The 18,268-nt window shown below is 40.2% G+C and overlaps 1 protein-coding gene across 1 annotated transcript in view; it reads right to left on the bottom strand.

Moving 5' to 3' along the window:
- Positions 1-5,135: 5,135 nt before the first annotated feature.
- Positions 5,136-18,268, bottom strand: part of cUnh8orf34 (chromosome Un C8orf34 homolog) — a gene marked incomplete at both ends in the record, with an annotated part of 55,173 nt that continues 42,040 nt past the window's right edge. The window contains 6 exon segments of the mRNA XM_083936083.1: positions 5,136-5,180; positions 5,182-5,261; positions 5,726-5,764; positions 9,223-9,319; positions 11,120-11,610; positions 15,726-15,852. Of these exon segments, the coding sequence (XP_083792209.1) occupies positions 5,136-5,180; positions 5,182-5,261; positions 5,726-5,764; positions 9,223-9,319; positions 11,120-11,610; positions 15,726-15,852 (879 nt within the window).

Genomic DNA, 18,268 nt, shown 5'->3' with positions numbered 1-18,268 from the left:
CTGGAACACTGACCGCATGATGGTCAGGGAGAAGAACCATACATTAGTCTGTGAGAAAGAAAAGGGAGACGCAGACAAGACAGCTCAGACTACCGTTCTCACACACCGAGGTCTCACGCTTGAACCTTGAAGCGCGGAGTACTCTCAAGGCTCTGGAGCCTTCTGTGACTTACGGAGAATTGACAGAAAAGCCTCGCAATCAGCCAGAGATCACAACAGGATTTCTGTTCATCCATCCACAATGTAATCCTTCTGGATTCGCAGAACAACTCCTTGGAACAACATTAAATACATGATGTTCCAAGAGGATCACACAAGCATTTGCTAATCCCAGTAGTGATCTTTTCCTTTCAAACACAACGCACCAAAGAGGATGAGCCATTTCCATGTCATTTAACATCAAAAATTAAGATTGACATCTTGATCTTTATGGAAAAAGCATGAAATAAAGGGATGGCTGTAGTATGATATTACGTGTAGATGCAAAAGCCAATAAACTGCCATAGAAAACGAATGGACATGTTAGAAAAAGTATTCTGCTAGAAACAACATAACACTTGTTTTAATGTTTGGGTTTGTTACAGTATGCAGGATGTCCTTCAACACCTCACAAGTGCTGCCAAACCCAACAGTGTCAACTGTCCACACAACAATGATGGATACCTTCTGCTTCATAATGTTTACTATGTTGGTAAGGATGGTCTAAGACTATTTCAATCTGCTACATGAGGTTTAAATAGTTCGAACTTGAATGCAACATGGGTTTAAGATAATGTCCCTGAAACCTAAAACATAAGTGTACATGTTACACAAATAAAACACACAAAGCTAAAGCTATCCACGTTTACAGGTTGGCTTTGTGAAAAGTAAACAAACAAACAACAGAGCATGGGACTTACCTCCAAACTGTCAGTGTTGTGGTACTTGAACGCGCCTCACGTACGTTTGACACTTTTTTGCAAACAACACAGAAGTGACAGAGCTAACACACGCTAAATAACTGGATAATCAAGTAGACCGCGCGGTAAAGGTGGTTTTTTTTTTATCGATTACGACAAATGAAGACGGTCGACGGAAGTGATACGATTTATAGCAACTGTTCGACCCGAGTTTGACCCCGCAACACGTCATCACCGGCTCGAGCCTGCCAGCACAAGAAGAACGTGCTGGCAGGCTGCAATGTGTGTATATAAATATATATATATATGTGTGTGTGTGTGTGTTTATATAATAGTATATATATATATACACACACACATATATGTATATATATACATATATATACACACACATATATATGTGTCTATATATACATATATATGCATATGTATATATGTATATATGCATATATATGCACATATATATGTGTGTGAATATATGTATATATATATTATGTGTATATATATGTATATATATATACATATATATATATATTATGTATACACATACTAGAGTTCTTCGTTCTATTCCAATAGAGATAATTCAACTTGTAAAAAAAACACTTGAGTTACAGTGAATATAAAACAAACTCTACTGAGTGGACCTGAACTAACAGATGAAAAGTCTAATATTAAACATATACGGCAGTGTTTTCGAAGGATAATTAGAGTTAAAGTTTGACTGGAGGTCCTTAATATAGAAGAGCTCCGCTTCATACCAACACATATAGCGTATCTAACAAGGCTGCAGAGGGACATTTTAAAGTACTGCATAATATATACCCAGTTAACAGTATTATTGCTAAGTGTATAGATGTTGATGATTCCTGCATGATTCCTTTTTGTAAAATGGATACAGAAACTGTCACATCTGTTTGTATGTCTTTATTGTGATATATCTTAGCAGTTTTGGAGTGATGTGGAATCTCATTTTTCTCTCTGTCGAGGACCTGGATCTCACACCAGTTAGTTGGACCAGTCCCAGCCTGGTCAGATGTGTTCATGAACTGATGAAGCCTCTTGGATGAGAGGTGAAACGTCTTCCTAGACAAATAACCAAGTCCAGTTGCTTTTGACTTAAATTGCTTTGAGGATCTTAAGAGCTAAGACTATTTGGGAATAACTTTTATCTTCACCAGGATCTAGTCTTAACTATATGGGGAAAATCTTAGAAAACATCATCATTTTGAGAATCCTCTTAGAATTGTGTCACTAGGAGCAACTCTTTGTACTAAGAAGCTTTATGAATAAGGCCCCTGGTGCTTCATTTTGATCTCAACTCAAACCCGTAAAGTCAGAGAGACAGACAGACAGCAATATGAACACCTGGCAAGTACTCAAAACGCCCTCTTTGGTAGTTCTCACTACAGTAGGTGTCTCCAGGACCACATTTTCCCATGATGACACACACAGACTCACAAAGGTGAAAATAATACCGGTGTCGCTGTCGCAGCTGGAAAACAGCTGTTGGTTTGTTCCAATACACACATTGAGGCTACATTTGACCGCATAGTGATTGAGGAACTGTGAATGAATATTTAGTTTGCAATCAACAATAACAACAAATCCCATGAGGCTTTGATAGTGTGCCAATGGCTGCACATCTTCGCTGTCACCCAGCAGCATTATATAATAGGTCTTAAATCAGCTGCCAGTGTTGTTTTTCTTTGATGTTTCATGTTACTCATCAACTCCCCAAATTCTACAGGGTTAACAAAATACATGTATAAGATTGGAGTAATTGTGCACCAACAGTTCCAGTGGTGCAGAACAGTCCAAGTGTCATAATCTGCTCTGTTGAAAATGACGTGTCATGACTTATACGGTTTATTTTGGCTTTTACCGCATCTATTAAAGTTCTGTATCGCACATCTTGTAGAAGAGTCCTGACAAAAAGGGTTTAATACAGAGTATCTCCATAATCACATGTTTTCATAGTAATTCAGATTAATTTCTCTGAATATATCCTAGAGAACTGTCTGGACCAGTTGGCTTTTTCCATTTAGAGCAGAAAATGATACCAACTTCATATGCCTTCAAAGCATACCTCTCTTCCACTATAGATTTATTTGTGCTGTACGTCAGGATAAATCCCAGTCTGTTGAGTTGTACTGTAAATGAAGACCTAGGTCAGTCTGCTGACCATTGATGGTGGTCCGGATCTCCCTGTAAGTACAGTGATGTCTGCTGCTATTCCTGGGTGGCCCTTGCAGTTGCTTTGAATGGACCTTGTGTATAAAGCCTGCACAGTAAACATACTTCAAACATATATTCGAGGTTTCATACTTCAGACTCCAGCGGAGATGGTATTAATGTGATGAAACTCGATCTCTCTGATTCTCAACGTGACATATGTGACTGATAAAGTTAATATACGAGCAGGGTAAAAACAAATATTCATCGTTGGACTAATCATTAAGGATTCATATGGCTAATATCTGATAAGTGATACAAGTTGTGGTGAGAAGATGTATCAGTATTTCATCTTGATAAGTTGTGACATTCAAAGATACACAGAGTGGGGAAAAGCATCAGAGCGCTGCCTTTGTGTGACATCTGTGGCAGTAATTTAAGTCTTCATCTTCCAACTGTCTCGCCTTTTTCCAGAACTCCTCATGCCTTGATATTTTGCTGACGTAAATGAAAGGAGACATATGAACTCAGAGAAAAATATTGATAGTATAAACGGAGTTAGTGAGCCGGTGATCTGCGGAGCAAGTGAAAATGGAATATGGAATGTGAAAAATGGAATATGCAATGTAATACATTTACCTTCTTTTGACGTGAAAATATTGTTTATAGTGATATAAAGATTATGTCAAGGCACAATTGTGATGCGATTATGCAATGTCCTCAAATTCTTCCGCAGATCTTTCAAAACCACATCCTTTACACACAAGATGTGCTGAAATAAAGAGACCTTATTCCACATAGCGTGTTTTACAGGATGGGGTTTTTTACTGATTAGTCTTCTCACACATCCTTTGACAGGAATCACTCCCAGTGAAATGGGCCTCTGAGAGCTGAGTAGCTTGTTGACCACATCCCGAGAGGCAGACTGAAAAGTTGGGTATACTACACCGCAAAAACTCAGTAGGGTTCGAACAGAGGGATTAGGCTGGAGGGTGTGTCCATGGCGTGTGTCTCTGAAGCAGACGTTGTGAGTGTAACACTCAGACAACCACAGTTTAACCAACACGTGCCCAGGCAAACACACAGGAGCGATGTAGTCATGGTCCGAACAGATTTCTGAGTTACTGTCAGCACCACAGAGAGACACAAAGTTAGATGGATCATGTTTCTGGGGAAAGACTGGATTAAACAGAACCTGTGTTATGACAGCTTTAGTCATTTAAATAATGACTTCATGGTGTTTTTTAATGAGATGGGATGCAAGTTTAACTTTTGAATTGAACTCCTCTTTGAGCGTTTGCATGTTGAAACGAAACAGATATGAATAGAAAAGGAAAAACATAAATTAGGGTCAAAAGAATGGGGACATATGCACCAAATCATTTTAATTAATGTAACGTCATTCTTTGTATTCCCTCCACAACTTGTGTATTTGCCATTTGTAAAACACTACATCTTTTCACAGTGCATATCAATAAACATTTTCTGAACATAGGTGTGCTGCCCTCAGTGTGAATATGCACTGGGCCTAGAAAAAGAGTCTGTCAACAACAAAATGCATCTGTTTCTGGACTCCACATGAAAGTGCAATAGCATGCTATAGAGCAAACAAAAATAAATGTTATATTCCATACTCTGAAGTAATATTTTGACATTTTATCATAGTTACAGTACAATGTCTATGAAATATCTGTGAAAAAAGTATACAATCTTTTTTTCTCCCCCATTCATATGAATTATAAAAATAATTGTCCCTTTACACATATTCAAAATGTCCAGAGGTTTGCATAATAGTTTGATTGGATCATTGTCTCTGGTCTTCGTCATTATAGGCCTGTGAAATAAGAAGAAAGACAAAAACATCAGTCTCCTAGAAACTAAAATCAGACACATTTAACCGCAAATAAGAATATAACTGGTGCAATTTCTATAAAAACAGCCATTTAATAATGTGAACATGTCATAGACAAACCTGAGGTGGAAAATGAGGCCTGGTGTGGCCCAGTGTAGGTTCCAACAACTATATTTCACTATAAGTTCTGGGAGAGCAGTGATTGGAGTGACTTAAGCAGTGGGCTTTGAGTTTGGTTGCTGTGGCAACGCTCTGGCCCTCTCTGATAGCCAAGCAGCAGCAGCCTGTGCTCAGATCTCCCTCCAGACTGGCACACTGACACTGGGAACTGTGGGCACCTCCAGAGCCACAAGAAGGAGAACCGCAGACGACCTCAAACCAGACAGACTTTCTCCTTCTCCCAAATGTTGACGCTGAGAGTTGACGCTGTCTGCTGCGTGTAAACTCAGAACCAAAGTGACTTAATGGAACTGGGCAACAGCGTCCCTGTCTCCACACATGGCCGGCCTCCACCAATTGCATTTCAGAGTCGCTGTGCACTCCATTTAGCCTGTGACGGTAATTGAATGGTCCATAAATGAAGGTGGAGGCTTCAACAGTAAGTCACCCATTGGTAGTTATTTGGGTAACATGTTGTGGCTCTACAAATGAGGTCATTGACAGACATTGAGGCTCTCTAAACTTAAGGCAGCTGCTTACAATAGCAAATTTGGTTTTCTGGTGACCCAAATGATACAGCCCATTCTGAGGTGAATCGTTCTCACTGGGTTTCAGGCCTTGAAGCCTCTGTTCAGATTCTCACCTGAAAACACAGATCTTTTATTGGCATCTCGTGCACCACCTGTGAAAACACAAAAACACAAAAAACGTGTCATGCAGGGCAGCATCATGAGTCTTAAGGAATAGTTCCATATTTGGGGAAAAATGCTTATTCGCTGTTTTGTCTATATGAGAAAAACAATAGAACTTTCGTCTTTCCATTAAATATTAAAAGTCCCATCTGGTAAAAGTAAAAATGTCTTCTTTTTTAAAAAGTATAAAGCAGGTATTGGTGCTATATAAATATTGTTGTATATACATAAAAAAAGGCTCACCCTGTTATTCAGGGACTTTCATTAGGTTGTGATGTTACAATTATACACCCGGAAACACTGACCAATCAGAGCAGACTGGGCTTTTAGGGAGTGGGGCTTAAAGAGACAGGCGCTAAAATGGAGCATGTCAGACAGAGGGTGAATCCAGGTGTATTCAGACAGTATGAGAAAAATAACGTGTTTTTTGAACATTTGAATGTTTGTTATAGAGCATGAAATGTAAACATGTCCTAGTAGAAACCCAAAAGTAGGAACCTGAAAATTAGCATCTTATGAGACCTTTTAGCTATGTGTGTCGGCTCAGCTTAGTACAAAGACTGGAGACGAAATATGAGAGTAATATCAATCTCGTCATATACTGTAACTATCAACAATAAATTTAATAAGCACAACAGTTAATAATCTACTAAGTCATTTGCACATTTCAGCACCATGACTGTTGTATACTGTACTCAAATGTTCAGCATGCCAACCTTTTTCAACATCACTTTTGCTTCTGCATTAAGTGATGGTGCCGGGAGATTAATAGCACAAACAACCGTTAAAACACTGTAAATTCTGAATTATATAAGCAATCTTGACAGGTGTATAATGTAACACACTGGCTTACTTCCACAGTACATGTCTATGTTGAATTCATGAATGTGCTGCTCCACAGCCATAAAGGACAATGGTGAAAGGAGTGGGGAAATAAGGACAGACTCCTTTCATCTCCATTGTGGTATGTGTGGTTGTCCCATTGTGGAAGTTTATAGAATAACAGGAAATAGCTATGGATGTTTCCCCCACTATTTAGCTCTTTACATACACTTGGCACCAGCTCAGACACATCTGCTGCGATACTGGGAAGAGAGTGTCAATGTTCTAATAAAGTGAGCCCCGCATGAGCATACAGGTACATGGACAGACTCGAGCACTCACATGTCCATACTAATGGGAGTTTTGTTGCTTTTTGTTAGTATTTATGACTTGATTTTGAGTCATTTGGAAATGTCCAAGTAACTAGAGGATTCATCTCTTACTTATTAGATAACAATTTAAAAAAAATATTACAGTACAATCAGAGTGTTCAGCTGCCAGTATGCAATTCAACCGTATTTCATAGGTCAGAAAAAATATCCCTGAGAAGATTAAGGCAACAGAAATGCTCTCTGAAAACAATTTGAATGTCTTAGCCTGACTCATGCAATCACTCAGGACACACACACACACACACACACACACACACACACACACACACACACACACACACACACACACACACACACACACACACACACACACACACACACACACACACACACACACACACACACACACACACACACACACACACACACACACACACACACACACACACACACACACACACACACACACACACACACACACACACACACACACACACACACACACACACACACACACACACTCCTGTGGGCCCTCTCTCACGCCAGAAAGTGCTTTGTCACGTCTTGTGGCTGTTGGGTCTCTTTTTCCCTGTCAGTTTCTCTCCCTGTGCCTGAGCTGCCTCTAATTCAATGTGTGGCTCATATCCTTTCTCAACATGCCATTACCATTGCCAAGAACTTAGAGCAGGGCCCCCAGGGGCTATTAGGAAAACGTATCCATTTATTTTGCAAGATACACATTTGGCAAAACAACGACCCTCTGGAGGGACTTGTCAGCAGGGTTAAATTTCCATGTGACAACCATTTGCCTGCTTGATCTTTTGTCTGACTGGAATTCTTGTGTTGTAACGTCAATGAAAACTGTCTATTTGAATCCCACGTGAACTTGATTTATAGTTTGAGTAGCTGATGTTTTGTTCACTGAGAAAACAGGGCTAAGTCAATTTGAGAACATTTGTAAATTTATGTAATTCTGGGACTAGTTCATGAATTAAAGTTGTACTCCATAAGATTTGAGATACGTTGTTTCTAGCGGCCACCATCTTGTCACGTTCAAAGTTTCTACGTGTATTAACTATTTATTTTTTATTTTTTGCTCTGTATTGAAGCCCATTCACCTCTGTACTTCCAGTCCATCCCCTATATTTTACCCTCTTAAATCCAAAGACACACATGTTCGGTCGAATCACAAAATAAATAGTGTCGATCATGGAAGGGGAGGAGACGTGAGAGGATGCCAGGCATAACACTCGCACTGTACATCCAGGAGACTCAGACTATGATTTTGATGACTTGGTGACCTTTTACTAGGCCAAACATTCTATTCGTATTACCGCTCGTACGGCATAAATGCTTTGGACTTATTTTAACAAGCTTTTGTGGTTTTCCTTTAGTGCTGCCATCAAGATAAATGTTACACTTCAATTCCCTCCATTGATACGACTAGCTAGATTCTCAGTGTGCAGTTTATTCTGCCCAATATCTTCATGCCCCATGTACCAAACCTTAAAACTACCTGCAGGAATTCGTAAGGTTTACATATGTTAGTTTTCATTTAGTCCAGCTACAATATAAATTCATACAAATATCTCAGAGGGTTAAAGAAGTTTCATCATATTTGAACCAATGTTAAGAGAGCATACATTGACAGTTTTGCTAGTGGACCACATCGAATTGAGAAATATGAGCCACTGAAAATCAGACGGTACTGCAGCATATATCCATGTGATTTATGCACCAGAACATTCAAGGAGGTCTGATTTAATTCTGTCATGTTCAAAGCCAGAGTAATACGCTGTACTGTATCTCAGCCAGACCACTACTATGACTGCATTTATGAACTGTTAATGTCCCTCAACTGGATATTGATAGAGATATATCTCACACGTGGTCTCAGGAAAGGACATTTTACATGACAAAGTTTCTCCCCTGTGAAACTACCGAGGACTTCACCCAACTGTGAAATATGGAAATTTTCAGCCCCTGTGTTCCGTCTCAGAATTTTACAAGGAATACTTAACACATTAATCTTCCATCAGCTCCTCACTGTGGTAAAATGACATTACAGGAATGAAATTAGCCTCACATCTTACAAAGAAACAAAAAAAAATAAACTGTGGGAAAGTAAAAACATCAGCGGGGCATTTTGTCAAATGTGTGAACTGTGTATTCTACTAAGAGACTTTAAGAAACTCCAGGCAAACTCTTCAGCAAAAGGAACCTGAATGAGGATGATAAACAACTCAACAGACAAAAACAGACAGACAGAGGAAAGAGAAAGGTAGGTCACTCACTCTTATCCTGTTCTGGAGGCTCCAGGATGTCACTTTCTGTATCACTAGGAATATGCCATGGCTGTCGGATGGCCTGTAACTGCTGGTAAAACTCATCCTGATATGGAGATATAGAGCACAACAGAAATGATGGAAGACTGTGTTAACTCTTCTAACACTCTTTGAAGATAATAGAGGAAAATAGAAATAGAAAAACACAAACTTAATCAGTCTGTTCATTTATCCATCCGTCTGTGCCTCTGCATGCACTGTACGGTTTCTTATTCAAGGTCTTGAGCTGACATTATTTTAATCAAATCATAATTTATTTTTTTTCTACACAGCCACCTCTATAGTTCTTCTACACGGGACCAGGTGGCCTCAATAAAATAAGACTGGGTGCACTAGTGTTTTGGATAATCTCACTAGGTGTCAACTAGCATTAACTGTCATCAAGGGACTGAAACTTCCCTGCCTACCATTAATAAAGTCTTCAAAACGGTCTCGTATTTAACAGTGCCGTTGTTAAGTGAATCATGAAAGGAATATAAAAGAAATCCCTTCGAAAGTTCTCCTTTTATGCCAGACTCATTTTTCCACAATGAAATGACATCCTACTGTATGGACCTCCATGACTCTCCATTAAACCCCACACGAAGCGTGCACGTACGTGTGTGTGTGTGTGTGTCTGTGTGCGTGCATGCGTGTGTGTTTGGGAGGGTATGCACATGTGTGATGTTGTGTGTTGGTCATAATCTTTCTGTATAAAATTCTCTCATGTTCTACAGACAGATTTACTTGGGCACTGAATCTATTTGACACTCAGCACATAAGTAAACTCTCAGCATAAGAAAGAAATACAATAAAGTTGAGCTGAGCTGAATGATTTTCAAGTCCATGACCCAAGGTTTATGGCATTTTTTCACACTGTGGGTGCACTCGATCTATTTCATCGCTAGATCAATCTATTATGTGGGAAATAGGAGTAATATAATATGTAGAATTTGATGCCATACCACGGCCATGTAAGATACTGTGTTCTCTATCCAGGCACAGTGGATTTACTGGGGTCTTGTTGTCACCTAAACCAGCTGGACATAACCTGTTAATTAGTGTGTCTTAGAAGTGCTGGTAGATGGGTTTACCCATAGACAGAAAACTGTATAGGTGTGATGTTAAATAAATAACAAAAAATGAAGCATGATAAGTATTTCACAAACCTTGACTTCCTTGTTTTGGTTGTTGGATTTACCCATAGACAGAGCCAAGCTAGCTGTTTCCCCATGCTTTCAGTCTTTACGCTAATCTAAGCTGCCATTGATATGCTTAATAACAAACAGCACTCTGGCTACATTCCTTGAACTGTTCTTGCTTACTTGCATATTAGCATATTTTTACTCCTGGACATGCTTGTCTAAAAAATTGAATTTCCATTTCCCAGCTCAACTCTGTGAAATCTGTGATTTATTATGTTGCTTTGTCATTGTACTTTGGCTGGCTGCAAAACCATTTTCCCCTTGTGGAACAATAAAGATAACCTTGAATCATGAGCTAAGGTAAGTGTCTTCTGGCTGTAGTAGTGTATGTAATGGAAAAACTGTGCATGTGTGGCATCAATCCTCTCACCTAACTTAAAAGAAAGCCAGTCCGAACATCGCCATAACATCAAGCCACACATCAAGCCACACATCAAAACTGGCTGTTGCAGATTCTCACTAAATGAAGCACATTTTAAAAAATTAAGATCAACAGGTTTTCTTCTTTTTGGTTTCTATTGTATAAGTGTGCTAAAGCCCTCATAGTTGTCTCTGTTTGGAAATAATTTGTGAAAGCAGTCCTCGATTATTTTCCTATAGGACAACTTTTTATTTGATATTGCTTGTGTGGCCAAGAGAGCAATAAAGGGGTTTATAATTACCTCAGACAGATAGGCCCGTAGGCTGGCACCAAGGCTATCTGTAGTACTTAGCCCAGGAGGGGTGAGCAGCGGTCGGGGATGTGTTGGCTGACATGTGGGTGTCACAGGGCGACTCCGCGACCTCCTAAAGGTCACCTCTTTATGAGATCCGGGGTTAAAGGTGGAGCGTGTCAATAAACTATTCGGGGTCAAGGGCCTGCTGGGCGTTCTGGGGGTTTGAGTCCTGCTCCCAGGGTTGCTGGGAGATTGAGTCCGACTCGTGACTAGGGAGGTGGACTTGGGGCTGAGCAGAGGGAGGCCCACACCGCAGGGCTTGCCTGAGAGGCTTCCGGCTGGAGACTGGGGTCTGGAGAGCAGGCTGGTGAGAGGAAGCGTGTCGGGAAGCGTTCTGTGGCGAAGAGGGGTGTGGAGCAGACTACTGTGCGGGTTATTGGAGCTCCGAGTGGTCATCTTTCCTACTTCTGCCAGCTTGGCCAGGTCCTTCTCAACCTCTGGAGGGAAAAAGGGGGAGTAAACCAAGTCAACATCAAGATTTCATGTTTAAAAATATAAGACTCAACACATTTAGTAACTGACATTCAAATGACTATGTTCCAACACTTAACACTAAAACAGAAACCCCAGAAAACTCAAAGTCAGACTTATTTTTATTACAAATTCAGAGGCTGTGCTATGACGTTAGTATGTGTCCTACAAGACTGATGATTCACAAACTTTACTGAGCATTAAAGTGGGCGAGACTACTTGGTTTAATCCTTCTTCTGGGCAATGATGACACTATTCATAGGCCCTGTGGGGAATCCAGCTCTGTCTGTCAGTAAAGGTTCCAAGTTGATATACAGTACGCACAGCCGGGTTAAAAAAATTGTTCCTGTTCCTGACAAAATCTCATTTGTTTGCCTCACTGGTAGTCTCAAAAACATTTCTGTTTGTGAGAGAAGTGACGCTGCCAACTTCTGCGATCAACATCTGGGTCATTTTTTCCATGTGTTATGCCTTTGTTAAATATCTTGGCAATCGGCATTCAACAAACCGGCCTGGGAGTTATCATTTGAGAGGGATAATTTCAGGAATGAGTCATCAGGAGCAAGTATTTCTGGAAAACTGTATATGTGTGACGTTAAATAAATAACAAGAAAGGAAGCATGACAAGTATTTCACAAACTTTGACTTCCTTGTTTCTGAGCAAAAGGTGCTTCCTCCTATGCAAACAAAAACTTTCCACACAAAAATGCATATGCTCCTATTCACTGACAAATACCCATTAAGAATGCACAATACTACTCTAACTTCAGCTTTGAGACATCGATTGGTTTGAAATCTTTTACAGACTATTTTGTATACAATGATTCAGGTATCAAAACATTTAATTCTCTGACATGCATAATTAAAATGCTGTTTCTGTGCCTAATCAGACCTGATTGTACTTTGTGATTGTATAGTGAGATACAATGCAGAACACGTACTGTATATGCTCAATAATGTGCTTGTGTACTCTATGAAACTGTACCTGTGTTGCTTTAACCTTAGTTCATTCTACACATGTTACTTCTCTAAATTATAGAAGAAAAGCTAAAGATACAGGTAAGAACTTAGTCTTTTGTGACCTCACTTTGATTGAAAGTTGGAAGATAATTAACTTAGTGGGGTGTTCAGGGCATGTCATGACATCAGCTTGGGGAAGGACTGTAGTATGTAACACTACAAACCATAGAGAAGCTTTGTTATTTGGCTGATAGACCGCATGGACAGCTAGATATTGACCATACTACCTGCTGGGGGGAAAGTGCCTCTGAATGGCAGTGAAATAAATACTTTATACAGAAGAAAATGTGATGTAAACAGAAGTTCCATATATGACAATTTCCCAGTTAAAGCCCTTAACCACCCACACCAAGTCCGTCATGACTGATGTTATCATTATATTGTAAACAGGATATGTTCATTACTAATCTGTTCCCATAAAGTTGATATTTTTATCTTGAGTTATTTACCAGTATAATGATAAACACCACCTGTTTTTGTTGTGAAAATCTCCCTCCCTTCTGTAAATGGTTGCTCCACACATGATTTTATTGTAAACCAGTTGTTTTCCCCCAACGTCCTGGCATTAATGAGCAGCCTATTGCAAGCAGCTTTATTTTGAAATTCTGTGCAGTGTTTAACGCAGAGATACTACAAGCCGTCTCAGAGACGCTGATATAAAATGACGGCTCCTAAAGATCAAAGCGATGGCATCGAAATCCATATGGTTTAAACCTTTGATAAGTTTTGATTCACTAATAAAGACAGGAAAATGAAATATGAGGAGAAAAAGAGACAAGAAGAAATACTCTTTGATCAAGCAGTAGTTGCATGTGGTGAGAGAGTACAGGGCCATAGCACGCTATTCAACCATTCAGAACACATGCAAACTTTATTAGGTCCCTCCTCTGAAAATAAATGAAAGCACTAATGACAAATCGCTTGACTATAATTCGTCTGCAACAACAATACAATACACTGCCTGCCAGTATAAATTAAAATACCAATCTTTGTCCTTGGATAGATAAAAGGGTACTGAACCTCAATACTTTGAGTACAGAGTAGACCAAAAGTGTATCTGTAGCATTAAGGTAACCTGACACATCAGGTGGTTTTTAACACAGAACTATCTGCAAAACCGTCTTTGGAAACTGTTTTGAAAAGGGCAAGCACTTTCAAAAAATACTTGGCAGGCGATTGGATGAACTATCTGTCTGTCAGAAGAACAAAAACATCTTTTCCATCGGGAAAACCCTTCATTGCCATTCTTTGCTTATCTTTAAATGAATGAATAGTCTCCTTCTTCAGAAAACGGCTTAACGGCATGGTTTTTTTTAAAGAACAGTCGCCTCTCTGTGTTGTCAACACACCTAAACGATAGCAGTAGCTGCCAACAGCTCCACAAAGGACGCTGATTGTTCTGAACTGCTGGTGGTTCGGACACAAATCGTGTGATCCAGAAATTGTCTCGTGATCGCATGATATTATGAGAATCCAGCTGCCGCGCAAGATAAGCATTAAGCATCAAAAAGGGACAAATCGAAAGCCTGGAAAGCCTTACTTACTTGTATTTCGATCAGATATTCCTGGCTCGAAATCAGGAAACTTTTCTTTTTCTTGACCAAGTCTTTATTTAACACTGATGCACTGAGCAGTTTGGTTGAACTTTTTGTAAAATGGAAAAAGGGGTTAAAATGTGTGCATATTACCAAAGTGAATGCATTATAACAGTAATGATATAGAACATTTTAATACCCATCCCTAAGTGAAACTGCACTCCAGTTAAACTTAACGTAATAACAATAAATAACTAATTCATTGAGCTGCAATTCATTTGTCTGTTAGGAAAAAAAGTCACCCACAAGTGCACATGCGCTTTACAATATCACAAAAGGCAGACAAGGGGTGATTTCACAACCACATAATTGGGGTAACGATATAAGATGAAAAGTGAGGCACTGGCTCCAAACGTGGAAAGTATTAGCAGCTAATAAAGGCTTGAAAGAGTTGGATTAGCTTGTTGAAGAGCTTCACTGGACTGCCTGGTGGGAGCCCTGGGCCTGAATATTCAGTAACTCAGCATAAATCAACTAGAAATGAATGCCATCTGAGGACCTCTGGGGTATAGTTGTGTGAGTTGTTAACAGAAATAGTCTTCTTTTAGTGCCTCCTAAGCACTAGCGTGCCGTTTTCTTCTGAAGGCACGGAGGGAACTAGTGTATTCAGTGCTGATGTGCAGATGAGCTGAGAAGATGGGAGCAGCTGGGACCGCTGTTGGGTGTGTGACAGTAATAGGTTCACTAAGTAGGACCAATATGCTTCAAATAAGTCTGGTATGTGAAAGGTCTTTACATAGAGTGTCAAACAGAGTGGGAAGACATGCATAAACAAACAAGTGGGTGACACATGATTGTAAATGGCGACATTCCCTCTGGCCTCCACTCCAGGCTTTCATCTGATTCATAAATTGGATACACACTGGATCGTCACGACAACAAAAGCGGTGTCTGAGTCACCCAGACGTCACACATGTCAAAGATGAGCCTTGGATGACATTACGAATAATGATTTCCAAAATGCCACACAAATTCCATTTTGTCAGACCAAATCAGTCTGCGGCGCAGTTTGGTTCAATCACTTCCAAATGACTCAGCAGAGCAGGAGGTATTGATTGAACCTGTCGGAGCTGGGGTTTAGATAAATTCCTGGCATGTGGAAATTATTTTAATTAGATTTTCTATTTAGTCTCGACACATTTTTCGCAGAAAGATCAGTTTTTAATTAAAAAGAAAAATACTTTGGTCACAACCAATGCATTCTTTAGCTGGGCTCTCCCCCTCCCACTCCTCATAAGTGCTCTCTAAACCCCTTTCTATTTGTAGTTCAGTGTGTGCGTGTGTGTGTGTGTGTAACTGTAAGTAAATGTTAGCACGCTGTGGAGTAGGTTTTGTGTTCTGAAGAGAGTATTTGATCTGACTTAGGCGAACTATTCATCAAAAAAGCCACTAATAAATACAGAGACAGACGTTTATCTGCACGAAGGCACAGCACACACACATGCACAGCACATATAACCGCCTACCAGCGAGCTGTTTGCCCATGTTTTCCAGCTCTTTAGAAAAGAGGGAGTCACCCAGTAGCAGGCCCGTCTGCCCGACAGAGCTCCCACCTCTCACAGCCTTCAGATCAGCCTCCCAGACAGCCTGACGCTAGTTAGCGAGGAGAACAGAAAAGAGAGAAAGTCGCATTAGAAGAAAGACCCTTCAATTAGCTCTTTATATAATTTTCAGCTATTGCTGGAAATATCTGAGCCATATCAGCTGGGGGAAAAAAAACGGGGCAATTATTATTTTATGGGCTTTAGAAAAACACAAGAAACCACAGCAAGTGTAGATGAAAGCATTGAACATGCAGTGTGCGCTGTTTAGTGAATGCAGGACGCTAGACTGTCAGTAGTGGTTCTGGACATTTTGGTATAACTATCAGTAAATCTATAGGAGCTTGTATGCACACTAGTCTGTTTGTTGGCAGAGAGCCTGACAGCAGCAAATCTTGCTCCAGCGCAGTAAAAGAAGAATAAATCAGCCATTTTGGATGATTCCCGCAGAGAGCATGATATAAGTATTATACAAAAAATAAAGATGATCAAATTCCAAAGCATATGAAAGAGAATACATTTTGACAAGGCCAGATTGGATCACTTATAGGGGCTGATTTGACCTTCGTGGCCAAGTGTAGGATTTGGAAAAGGGACCTGTTTGACGGACTGAGGTTGCCAAGTCCTGTAATGGCAGCACGCCTAATCCTCCTATTTATTCCCTTGATGGGACACAAGTGGCCATATGATCTGTTAAGCCAATGGACCAAGTGCACATGAGCTTCAAGCACAGGTGAGAAATCAAATCTGTCAGCCATTACTCCACCTCCTGTAAAGTTTAGTTTGCACTAGATAAGTTATGTTACCTCCGATGCCAGCACTTGCATCATTTGATGTGCTAAGCCGTTAATGAGAGACAGAATGCTGACACGGAGCATGGCTCTGGGAGATCTGGCGATATACAGTACATACAGTGTAGTCTTCCAACATTTAAAGACAAACCTGGGATATAGCAGGCTAGTTATTTTCTGATTTACAGGATTCAAAGTGGACTTAAAAGACTGTTTCCAGACAGGAGGTAGGGTGAATAACAAGTAACGTTGCCATCGTCTGATAAATGACATAACATGATTCTCAGCATCCACGGCATTGATCTTTGTGCCTGTCAGATACATGAGGCGCCCCGTGGCAGCAGAGCCACACCACAAGCCAATCCTTAATTACAGCCCTCATGATGCAGCAAGGCGGGTCAAACATTACAACTGAATCCCCTCCCCAAGTTTATTTCTTTCTCGTTGGTGGTATCCCCCTAGATCCAACAGCATGACTTCATCGTGTCCTTCACTCTCTGGGTCTTCTCAGCTCTGGCAAACAAGGCCACCAACAGTTGCCGTGCGTAAGTTTCCCAAGTGCATTTTCATAATCCTCATTTTATTGAGTAGTTACATTATAAAACAGTGTTGCAGATGTAATTCTTTTGGAAATCCAAGTCATTGCTTTCACTGAAAAGCTCCACTGGGCAAAAACATTTTTGCGGTGCCTTGAGAAAGCTCAGTCCTGCTTCATTAGACCAGCTGACTTATGATTTACTCTCATCATTAATGTCAATAGTTTAATATTAGCATTTTTCCTGCCCTCAAGCACTATTTCACGATTACAACGCTATGCTGTAATCTGGACCATATATCCTAAAGACGGCAGACTGGAGGCTAAGGCTGGATGTAAAGTACAGTCCCATGGCCAGGTAAACAAGCAGGATACACTGAGTCTGCAAACAATTCAACTCCCTGGATAACATCAACAAATAAACAATACAATCAAAATATTACTTGTTAACTTGTTGCTACAGCACATGTTTACAACGTCACCTGGAAGACGACAACATGGACAGCATAGTGCGTCTGAAAAAATCATGAAGTAATCAGCAAGGCTCTGCATTGTAGAGAAAGGCAAAAAATAAACAAAAATTGACTTGATTAAACGCAAAGGAGGCACAATGACGTGATGAAAAGCGATTTCCCTTCACCATAGTTTAGAGCAGCTATTGTCCTTATCAGCAACAATGAGCGCAAATTAGTCTAACTTTTCCCCTCCCTTTGTTTGGATGCTTTAATCCACACAGACAAAGAGATGAGAGGGAACGTCTTTCCATCTCCAAAATAAAGAGCAGCTATATGCTTTTGGAATGACTTATGACTATGTCAATGTCAGTGGCGCAAAACCCAACGTATTTAATCTCCCTCCTAGTATGACAACACTAAAAGACGTAAAAGAGAAAAAGGAAAACCCCTCTGGTGATGCTTCGGCCCAGCTAACAAACAAGGATCTCATTTCTTGCTAAATTGATTCCATGTTGAGAGCAAACAAGACAGAAAGAGAGAGTATGGAAGTCTGGAGCTAAATATTTTATAGCCTGCATGTGTGCAGCTATATGTGTGTGGTCAGCAGTAATAATCACCACAATCTGGGGTTTGGTTCAACATTGCCCTCCGCACAACAAGAACTGTTGGGGATGTGTGCATGCAGTC

This window comes from Echiichthys vipera (assembly GCF_963691815.1).
Source record: "Echiichthys vipera genome assembly, chromosome: 21".
Lineage (NCBI taxonomy): Eukaryota > Metazoa > Chordata > Actinopteri > Perciformes > Trachinidae > Echiichthys > Echiichthys vipera.
The sequence above is the reverse complement of the archived record's forward strand: the minus strand, read 5'-3'. Positions and strand labels throughout refer to the sequence as shown.